This window comes from Salvelinus alpinus, chromosome 4, assembly GCF_045679555.1.
Source record: "Salvelinus alpinus chromosome 4, SLU_Salpinus.1, whole genome shotgun sequence".
In the NCBI taxonomy this organism is placed as follows: domain Eukaryota; kingdom Metazoa; phylum Chordata; class Actinopteri; order Salmoniformes; family Salmonidae; genus Salvelinus; species Salvelinus alpinus.
Genome location: NC_092089.1, coordinates 22638259 through 22650374, shown reverse-complemented (window position 1 = coordinate 22650374; position 12116 = coordinate 22638259). Strand labels below are relative to the sequence as shown.

Genomic DNA, 12116 nt, shown 5'->3' with positions numbered 1-12116 from the left:
CAGTAAACAGGTCACAGTGTTGACGTTCTACAGTCAGCCACTATAACACAGTAAACAGGTCACAGTGTTGCCTTTCTACAGTCAGCCACTATAACACAGTAAACAGGTCACAGTGTTGACGTTCTACAGTCAGCCACTATAACACAGTAAACAGGTCACAGTGTTGACGTTCTACAGTCAGCCACTATAACACAGTAAACAGGTCACAGTGTTGACTTTCTACAGTCATCCACTATAACACAGTAAACAGGTCACAGTGTTGACTTTCTACAGTCATCCACTATAACACAGTAAACAGGTCACAGTGTTGACTTTCTACAGTCATCCACTATAACACAGTAAACAGGTCACAGTGTTGACTTTCTACAGTCAGCCACTATAACACAGTAAACAGGTCACAGTGTTGACTTTCTACAGTCAGCCACTATAACACAGTAAACAGGTCACAGTGTTGACTTTCTACAGTCATCCACTATAACACAGTAAACAGGTCACAGTGTTGACTTTCTACAGTCATCCACTATAACACAGTAAACAGGTCACAGTGTTGACTTTCTACAGTCATCCACTATAACACAGTAAACAGGTCACAGTGTTGACTTTCTACAGTCATCCACTATAACACAGTAAACAGGTCACAGTGTTGACTTTCTACAGTCATCCACTATAACACAGTAAACAGGTCACAGTGTTGACTTTCTACAGTCATCCACTATAACGCAGTAAACAGGTCACAGTGTTGACGTTCTACAGTCAGCCACTATAACACAGTAAACAGGTCACAGTGTTGACTTTCTACAGTCATCCACTATAACACAGTAAACAGGTCACAGTGTTGACTTTCTACAGTCATCCACTATAACACAGTAAACGGGTCACAGTGTTGACTTTCTACAGTCATCCACTATAACACAGTAAACAGGTCACAGTGTTGACTTTCTACAGTCAGCCACTATAACACAGTAAACAGGTCACAGTGTTGACTTTCTACAGTCATCCACTATAACACAGTAAACGGGTCACAGTGTTGACTTTCTACAGTCATCCACTATAACACAGTAAACAGGTCACAGTGTTGACTTTCTACAGTCAGCCACTATAACACAGTAAACAGGTCACAGTGTTGACTTTCTACAGTCATCCACTATAACACAGTAAACAGGTCACCGTGTTGACTTTCTACAGTCATCCACTATAACACAGTAAACAGGTCACAGTGTTGACTTTCTACAGTCATCCACTATAACACAGTAAACAGGTCACAGTGTTGACTTTCTACAGTCATCCACTATAACACAGTAAACAGGTCACATTGCTGACTTTCTACAGTCATCCACTATAACACAGTAAACAGGTCACAGTGTTGACTTTCTACAGTCATCCACTATAACACAGTAAACAGGTCACAGTGTTGACTTTCTACAGTCATCCACTATAACACAGTAAACAGGTCACAGTGTTGACTTTCTACAGCCATCCACTATAACACAGTAAACAGGTCACAGTGTTGACTTTCTACAGTCATCCACTATAACACAGTAGACAGGTCACAGTGTTGACTTTCTATAGTCATCCACTATAACACAGTAAACAGGTCACAGTGTTGCCTTTCTACAGTTGTTGTACAGTAAAGATGACTCAACTACAGTAGTCAGCAGAATAACAGTACCCAATTAGATCATCAGTTCATCAATAACAACATTATATGTTACTATAGTAAATTGATTGAGTCATTAATGCTGAGAACCCCTACGGTACACAGCCACTTACAGTAATGAAGACTGTGTACCAACAACTATCTCCTGTCATGGATAATGCTCAGCTAGCATGTGTGTGTGTGTGTGTGTGTGTGTGTGTGTGTGTGTGTGTGTGTGTGTGTGTGTGTGTGTGTGTGTGTGTGTGTGTGTGTGTGTGTGTGTGTGTGTGTGTGTGTGTGTGTGTGTGTGTGTGTGTGTGTGTGTAAGCGCGTGTGTGTGTGTAAGCGTGTGTGTATATTTACTGTGTGGTTTACCTCCTAGGGAACGGGATGCCCCAGAAGAGCAGTCCAGAGGTACAGGCCTATGTCGACTACCTTCACATCATTGACAATCAGCAGACTCTGTTTGAACTGTCCCACAGACTGGAACCCCGTGTGTAGATAGACCCCACATACACTCTCTGAGTCTGCCTCCCTCCACCTCTCGAAGTCAGACCACCAAGGAGAAGGGTACCAACTAGTCTCTGGAAACACCCCTCAGAACTCTGTTACCAACTTAGAGAAACATGGGTTGCCCAACTCTAACACACACACACACACACACACACACACACACACACACACACACACACACACACACACACACACACAGAGGATTCTATTAATCAGCTGCACACACAGCAGGACTTTGATGAGTTGAATTAGGTGGGTTAATGCAGGGCTGGAACAGAAGCCAGAGGAATAGGGTTGGCCAGAGCCGACAGAGAGATGACTGTGTGGTACTGGCCAACCACAAGATGGCGCCAAAAGGCATACTGGAATACTGAGCAACGATGGAGCAGAGGTAACCAAAGAGCTTCTCAGTTTAACAAATAGATCTGGACCCGTATTGATCAAAGGATCCCAGAGTAGGAGTGCTGATCTAGGATTAGTTTAGCCTTTTGGATCATAATGAATGGACAGGGACCTAGATCAGCACTCCTACTCAGTGATGTCCTGGGATATAAATAGGTGGATAAACTTGGATCGCTGGTCGCAGTGAAAAAAGTAACGCTTCCTATTCTTTCAATGCATTTTTTTGCAAAAGTTGGGTACATTGTTGGGGCCCTCCCCCCAAAAAGGTGGGTACATTGTTGGGGCCCTCCCCCCAAAAAGGTGGGTACATTGTTGGGGCCCTCCCCCCAAAAAGGAGGGTACATTGTTGGGGACCTCCCCCAAAAATGTGGGTACATTGCGTTTACCCTACACCAATGATCGTACTCTGAGACGCTTTATGAATATGGACCCTGCTTCAGTCACTCTGTATTGATGGCTTCAGGTTGTTGTTATCTGCTTCCAAACAGGTGACCACACCTTGACTATCTATCTACACACAATGAATGAAAGCATCAACCTTCTGGGGACTTGAACACCAGGACACTACACTTGACAGACCTCCAGTGCTTGACCACCACACACTAAACTGATGTTAAACTAAATGGATTTAAACAACAATATTGAAAAGTGTGTGTGTGTGTGTGTGTGTGTGTGTGTGTGTGTGTGTGTGTGTGTGTGTGTGTGTGTGTGTGTGTGTGTGTGTGTGTGTGTGTGTGTGTGTGTGTGTGTGTGTGTGTGTGTGTGTGTGTGTGTGTGTGTGTTGCATAAATGTCACTTCCAAATACTGAAAAAAATATCATTCAAAATAGGCTCAATTACTGAAATTATATTTATTTTATATGTATTTTCTGAGTAAAGTGAGAGGTAATAAAACCTCATCCTCATCAGCAGAATAAGGGTTATGTTACAGCTATAGATAATGTAATTAACCATCCTCAACAGTAGAAGGGTTATGTTACAGCTATAGATAATGTAATTAACCATCCTCAACAGTAGAAGGGTTATGTTACAGCTATAGATAATGTAATTAACCATCCTCAACAGTAGAAGGGTTATGTTACAGCTATAGATAATGTAATTAACCATCCTCAACAGCAGAAGGGTTATGTTACAGCTATAGATAATGCAATTAACCATCCCCAACAGAATAAGGGTTATGTTACAGCTATAGATAATGTAATTAACCATCCTCAACAGCAGAAGGGTTATGTTACAGCTATAGATAATGTAATTAACCATCCTCAACAGTAGAAGGGTTTTGTTACAGTTATAGATAATGTAATTAACCATCCCCAACAGAATAAGGGTTATGTTACAGCTATAGATAATGTAATTAACCATCCTCAACAGTAGAAGGGTTATGTTACAGTTATAGATAATGTAATTAACCATCCTCAACAGTAGAAGGGTTATGTTACAGTTATAGATAATGTAATAAACCATCCTCAACAGTAGAAAGGTTTTGTTACAGTTATAGATAATGTAATTAACCATCCCCAACATAATAAGGGTTATGTTACAGCTATAGATAATGTAATTAACCATCCTCAACAGTAGAAGGGTTATGTTACAGTTATAGATAATGTAATTAACCATCCTCAACAGTAGAAGGATTATGTTACAGTTATAGATAATGTAATAAACCATCCTCAACAGTAGTAGAAGGGTTATGTTACAGTTATAGATAATGTAATAAACCATCCTCAACAGTAGTAGAAGGGTTATGTCACAGTTATGGACTTAGCTGTGGACTTAGATGTTTGGTCTTAGCTGTGGACAATCAGAGACGTATCTTGAGGCATCAGATCCGTTGCCTGTCATGTCTCTGTATCTGGCACTATAAAGAAACAGCAATACACAGTCAACACTTTTGCCTTTGAATATTCATGTCCAGTTAAAATGCCTTTGCCTTTTTCTTTCAGTGGCAGTATTAGTTAATCTTATAGAAATGGCTTCCCAACATTGTAATAAACTGTACATGTATCCCCCTGCAGGATGTTGTATCCTGTTCTAGAGAATCCTCTTTGTGAGTGTTTCACTGGTTTTGAAAAGAGATTAGACCATGATATAGAGATTCTTCAGTAGCACCAGCAGTTCTCCTGTTGTGGATTCCCTTGATATGTAATGTGTGTATCACAGAGATAGAACAGTTCTATATCCATGGTGTGTATGGTGTTTTGAGGCAGGTCATGTACTATAGATTCCATCTATATACTGTAGTATGTTGTGCATTCCCTGGTTGGACATGGAGATTGGATAATTATTTATTATTATGATAATAGACTTATTTATTTGCTGGTTGTGCACTACTTTTGACCAGGTAGTGTACTATGTAGGGAATAGGGTATAATTTCTGTGTTTTTTACCTGCCGTGGGGTTCCAATGGGTTAGGAACTGGTCTGCATGATGTGGTAAAGCCATGGATTGACCCCCAAGTAAAATATGCATGTAACAAAAAGCATTTCCTTGTGAAGTAGTTGTATTCTACATGTCGCTGCAATGCCCAAATCAGCATGTACTAACAAATATTATTTCCAAAAGGGAAACAAAAGCAATACTAAGTCACTGCTCTTCTCTCTCTCATCACTCTTTTCTTTATGCTTTTCATTTTTTACAAGCATTTTGAAATGTTAAATAATAAATCAAATGTTTTGTTTTATGAATACAGTGTGTTGACTTTCTTTGGAAAGAAGCGCGATACATACTTAGGTATACTCTAGAATTGAGATGAGCGAGATGCAAGACTTCGTTCTCACAGTCGCACAGCGTCTGCGCATGTGCGCGGGTTCGCTTCACGCTGATTCATCATCTGAAACTACTATCACATGGTCAAGCGATGAACACAGACGTTGACGTTAAAACTTTTTTTTGTTTCATGTTTCGTAACTAAAATACAACATGCTCTCTCAGAAATAATGCCTTAAATATTCAGTCTTCATCCTCAAGGTCGATATTCACCAAACAAAAATCTATCAATTATCACTATCTGCACACTTTGCATAGAGCCTAGTACAACAACAAACAAGACCAGCTTTCCTCCAGTTCCCTAAAAGCATCTGTGCCCCAGCCCGATGCCCTCATTGGCCTTAACCAGGTGCCCTGTGTGGCCTTTAACATGCCTCTCTATGCCATTCCCCCTGCTGGGCCAGGCTGTACACCCTGCCATTTCCTCACCAACATCCTGGGCACCCCCTCATTTTCCCGTCACATAATCACTGCCTAGCTGCCGCCGCCGCACGCTAATGGGAGGAAGAGAGGAGGCAGATGAAGACCTAGGCTGTGTCCCAAATGGCACCCTATTCTCTATATAGTGCACTGCTTTTGGACTACTACTGGTCCAAAGTAGTGCACTATGTAGCGAGGGAATAGGCTGCCAATTTGAGACACAGCCCTAGAGAGCGGAGGGAAGGCTTCATTTCCCCGTGGAGGATACAACAAACCCACAGAATCAACCTTCCATCTGCTGCCTGTTCTGTTGTTGTAGCCTGACAGTGTAGAAGCCACTTTGGCTCCCAGGAAGGAATTAAGTGCAAGACAACAGCTATTTGCGTCGGAGTGCGTTGGGTGCCGGGTGAGATGACAGAATCCTTCTATGTGGGACTCCAACTAAAGATTACCGTGGTGACGTTAATTGGTGAATGTGCTCATAGAAGTGTGTAATTTAATGAGTTTAACAACACAAAATGTGCATCAGTCATATCCGTTTCACACAGGTGTGTGGTTTTAAAGGGGCAGTGCAGTTAAAAATGTGGTCCTGTGTTTTTTTTATATATTTCCACACTATGAGGTTGGAATAATACTTTGAAATTGGGAGAATTATGATAATGAACTTTTAGTGAAAGAGCTGTTTGAAAAGACCTCCTGAAATGTCAGCTTGTGTGGCTGGGTGTTTTTTTTTGGACCGCCTGGTGACATCACCATGCTGTATAAGTTAATAGACCAATAACAAAGAGTTTGTCCTCCTCTCTGCCAATAACAGGACATTCAGGTTACACATCCCGCCCATTAGGCTCCTCCAATTATGACCCTCTCTCAGACCACTCCCAGACAGTCCTAGCAAAATTATTGCTTGAGAAATTGCATTTTGCTAAGGCGGTAAGAAGCAATTTGTGTTTATTTTTGACCATTTTAATAAGGTACATAAATGTTACCCAGAAATTATTTGATATTGAGATACAAATGGCTGCATTGGAGTACTATGGAACAAGGCCAACAGACGGCACCATAGCCTTAATCTGCAGCAGGCAACTGTCATCTCATCAGCTTGAGGCGTCTTTGTGATTTTACCACCACCTCCCACCTCCCCAAGCCACAACACCCCGTATACATCAGCAAGGTCAAACAATAATATTGATCATCTTTAAATGTACACAGTTTAAATTAAACATTATGAAATGGTTAGTTATATATAGTTGATTATCATTATTGCATAGGCTACTAGTTTAATCTCTGTGGAGCTGCATGCTCTTTTCTCGGTGAAGATTTTTTTAAATAGATTCCTCTCTGGGTGAGAATAGGATCAGAACCTTGACTGAGAACCATGGGTGATATTTCATCATAACGCTGACATACAGTAGAGCTCCAGAGAGATCCAACACTGACATTATACCTCCCGCCTGGGGGCGTCGGTGCACCCCAAAGGCCACACTACTCTCTATATAAGCCCCATATGGGCCCTGATCAAAACAAGTGCACTATATAAGGAATAGGGTGCCATTTGGGACGCTGTCTATGACTCAATGACAGTACAATCAAACTACTGACCCCACGTTTAGAATATTTGGGTTATGGGTTGTTTTGTTTTGTTCATCTAGTTAATCTAGCTCATCATGAAAGTCAACTTCACTTGCTACATTTCCCCTCCTCTCTGGATCACATGACCTTGTTGTTGTCTGCTCATTCTGTGTGTGGTTTAATTCAGTCCAGAGAGCTTGATAACCAGACTCTATAACACAGAGCATAGAGAAATAAAGGAGGGCTGGTCTAATCTGTAGCTGCTCTTCATAGAGAGGTATCAGTAGGATCTCTGTGAATAAGGTCCTCTACATCGCCATGCCCTGAATGAATTACACCAGTCTGTTAGTATTCTGTCTCTGGTGTACAAAAAGGTCAATGTCAAACGCAGCTCATTTAAAAGTCAATAGGCGCCGTGCACACATCTCCTGGGAATGCCAGGCCTGGGACTCTGCTCCAGACGCTATTGTGTATCATTCTGTTAGTTGACCTTCCAATGAAATATGCTCTCCATACTGAATTACATGGTCCAAATAGAGGCAGAAGTTCCCGACAAATCCTGCTCCCTCTTGGCTAGTAATTCAAACATATTTATTTACACCAACAAGGAAATATTTTCTTTAATTCCTCATTGTTCATATTGACATTTTAATTTGCATTGGTGTAATACTGAAAGTAATAAAAAAATACATACAGAGAAAAGTATGTCAGTTATTGCTTATATAACATAGAAATTAGTACTTTTTAAAATCCTAGCTTGTTATCACCAACATCACCAACAAACTATCATGGTTCGAACACACCGAGAAAGTCGTGAAGAAGTCACGACAATGCGTTTTACCCCAGATGGCGCGTACCCCAACTAAACAAGGGCCAAGCTTCCTGCCATCCAGGATCTATATGCCAGGCGGTGTCAGAGGAAGGCCCAAAACATTGTCAGAGACTCCAAGCACCCATTTCATGTTCTCTCTGCTACCGCACACCAAGCGGTACCGGAGTGCCAAGTCAAGTTCCAAAAGACTCCTTAACAGCTTCCACCCCAGAGCCATAAGACTGCTGAACAGCTTCCACCCCAGAGCCATAAGACTGCTGAACAGCTTCCACCCCAGAGCCATAAGACTGCTGAACAGCTTCCACCCCAGAGCCATAAGACTGCTGAACAGCTTCCACCCCAGAGCCATAAGACTGCTGAACAGCTTCCACCCCAGAGCCATAAGACTGCTGAACAGCTTCCACCCCAGAGCCATAAGACTGCTGAACAGCTTCCACCCCAGAGCCATAAGACTGCTGAACAGCTTCCACCCCAGAGCCATAAGACTGCTGAACAGCTTCCACCCCAGAGCCATAAGACTGCTGAACAGCTTCCACCCCAGAGCCATAAGACTGCTGAACAGCTTCCACCCCAGAGCCATAAGACTGCTGAACAGCTTCCACCCCAGAGCCATAAGACTGCTGAACAGCTTCCACCCCAGAGCCATAAGACTGCTGAACAGCTTCCACCCCAGAGCCATAAGACTGCTGAACAGCTTCCACCCCAGAGCCATAAGACTGCTGAACAGCTTCCACCCCAGAGCCATAAGACTGCTGAACAGCTTCCACCCCAGAGCCATAAGACTGCTGAACAGCTTCCACCCCAGAGCCATAAGACTGCTGAACAGCTTCCACCCCAGAGCCATAAGACTGCTGAACAATTCATCAAATGGCCCCCCAGACTATTTGCATTGACCCCCCCCCCACCCCTTGATTTTACACTGCTTCTACTCACTGTTTATTATCTATGCATAGTCACTTCACCTTTACCTATATGTACAAATGTCCTTGACTAACCTGTACATTGACTCGGTACCCCCTGTATATAGCCTCATAGTTATTTTATTGTCTTACTTTTTAAAAAACTTTAGTTGTTTAGTAAATATTTTCTTAACTCTATTTTCTTAAAACTGCAATGTTGGTTAAGGGCTTGTAAGTAAGCATTTCACGGTAAGGTCTACAGCTGTTCTATTCAGCGCTTGTGACACATACAATTTGTTTGATTTATAGGTTATAAAAGCTACAAAAATACAAATAGTTTCTTGTTCTACGATGCATGATTCAAGAGACACACCTTAATACCTCATCCCTACATGACACAGCATAATACCTCATCCCTACATGACACAGCATAATACCTCATCCCTACACGACACAGCATAATACCTCATCCCTACACGACACAGCATAATACCTCATCCCTACATGACACAGCATAATACCTCATCCCTACATGACACAGCATAATACCTCATCCCTACATGACACAGCATAATACCTCATCCCTACATGACACAGCATAATACCTCATCCCTACATGACACAGCATAATACCTCATCCCTACATGACACAGCATAATACCTCATCCCTACATGACACAGCATAATACCTCATCCCTACATGACACAGCATAATACCTCATCCCTACATGACACAGCATAATACCTCATCCCTACATGACACAGCATAATACCTCATCCCTACATGACACAGCATAATACCTCATCCCTACATGACACAGCATGGAACACTATGCTGCTCTGTCAATCAAACAGTTGTCATTGTGCTGTGTCAGTGGTTAGATCAGTGTTTCCCCTAGATTATTTTCCAGATGGCGCGTACCTCAACTAAACAATGGCAGGGGAAGTATATGACATACTTTATCAACAGCAGACTTGCAGGATGCCCGATAAATTAAAATAGGTTTGCCAACGTTATGGAGTTACTGCTGTCTGTTTAGAAAGAAATGTAATAATTCAGAATAGCCTACTACACCACGAAGAAGACTAAAATGTAGCCACAGAGGATAAGTAGCTTATTTTATAAATAGCCTAAAGTAGCATGTCTGGTGAACAGGTCAGGGTTCTATAGCTGCAGGCAGAACAGCTGAAACTGGATCAGCAGCACGACAAGCAGGACTGGGTACAGGGACAGCCAGGAGTCGTCAGGCCAGGTAGTCCTGAAGAGCATCCCTGGGAGGGAGGGAGGGAGGGAGGGAGGGAGGGAGGGAGGGAGCATACCTATGATCACACAGGTCACCAGATAAGACAGGAGAATTACACCAGATAGGACAGACTGACCCTAGCCCCCCGGCACATAGACTATTGCAGAATAGATACTGAAGACTGAGACAGTTCTCCTATTGACTCCTATGTGGGGGGTTTTCTCCCCTAAAGAGGCATTTCTCAGTGTTTTCTGTGAACTTCCCGTCGGCTGAGGTGCAGGACTCCATCTATAGTCACATCCGGATTGGTCATCTGCAGCAGGTGTTAAAGACGGCCCCCTCAGCTGTGTTGAAGACAGCCCTCTCCGTGCTCCAGGCAGCCCTCCACCACAGCATGCTCAACAACTTCCTGCCCACTGCAGTCAAGTTCCATTACATCTTCAACCTACCGGACCTCGCCAACATCTTTCATCTAATGATGGTGGGGTTTAAGTAATATACCCTAAACACTATATACCCTAAACACTACTGTAAAAGTGACATGATCTGACACCTTTCACAATCACTCCAGGTGGCAGACATTCACCCACGGTTCTCTTGTCCTGCTCTGAACGGATCTGACACATCTTTTAGTTTAGCTATGATCAATATAAACTATGCTTAGTTAAAAGTGGTATTTTTTGTGTTTTTGTAGGGCCTTCTGATGTCAGGGCCAGAGTGTGTGAGACAGGACAGTGACCTGGTACAGCTGTGGATCCATGAGTCTAGCAGGGTGTAGTCAGACTGGTGGACATGCAGCTTTTCACCAAACTCCAGATGGACACGCTGACAGAGTGCTGTGAAGTTTGTTACCAAACCTGGTAAACATGGCAGCAGGTAGCCTAGTGGTTAGAGGCAGGTAGCCTAGCGGTTAGAGGCAGGTAGCCTAGCGGTTAGAGGCAGGTAGCCTAGTGGTTAGAGGCAGGTAGCCTAGCGGTTAGAGGCAGAAAACCTAGCGGTTAGAGGCAGGTAGCCTAGCGGTTAGAGGCAGGTAGCCTAGCAGTTAGAGGCAGGTAGCCTAGCGGTTAGAGGCAGGTAGCCTAGCGGTTAGAGGCAGGTAGCGTAGCAGTTAGAGGCAGGTAGCTTAGCAGTTAGAGGCAGGTAGCTTAGCAGTTAGAGGCAGGTAGCCTAGTGGTTAGAGTGTTGGACTAACAACCAAGAAATTGCCAGATCGAATCCCTGAGCTGACAAGGTAAAAATCTGTCATTCTGCTCCTGAACAAGGCACTGTTCCTAGGCCATCATTGAAAATAAGAACTTGTTCTTAACTGACTTGCCTAGTTAAATAAAGGTTTAAACAAAACATCCCAGTTTAAAAGCCAATTTCCTGAAATTCAACTCATTTTGTCCTGAAGCTGAAATATAGTTTTACATTTTTAAAGCAATTTTGTGGGCACTTCTATACATTTTGCCATGGAGCTGAGATATAATAATTTTGCAGTTTTTAAGCAAATTTCCTGCATTTCTACGCATCTTGACATGGCTAATGCTGTGTTCCTATGCTCAAACATTATGACCAAATCAACAATGTCTTGAGATGTTGCTTCAATATATCCACATAATTTTCCTACCTCATGATGCCATGTATTTTGTGAAGTGCACCAGTCCCTCCTGCAGCAAAGCACCCCCACAACATGATGCTGCCACCCCCGTGCTTCACGGTTGGGATGGTGTTCTTCGGCTTGCGAGCTTCCCCCTTTTTCCTCCAAACATAACAATGGTCATTATGGCCAAACAGTTCTATTTTTGTTTCATCAGACTAGAGGACATTTCTCCAAAAAGTACAATCTTTGTTCC

At 42.8% G+C, this 12116-nt stretch overlaps 1 protein-coding gene across 1 annotated transcript in view; it reads left to right on the top strand.

The window, feature by feature from the left end:
• Positions 1-5235, top strand: part of LOC139573058 (rap guanine nucleotide exchange factor 5-like) — a 70246-nt gene extending 65011 nt beyond the window's left edge. Inside the window, exon 18 of the mRNA XM_071396068.1 lies at positions 2019-5235. Within this exon, the coding sequence (XP_071252169.1) occupies positions 2019-2137 (119 nt within the window). The 3' untranslated portion in view covers positions 2138-5235. The remainder of the gene's footprint in view (positions 1-2018) is intronic.
• Positions 5236-12116: the final 6881 nt, after the last annotated feature.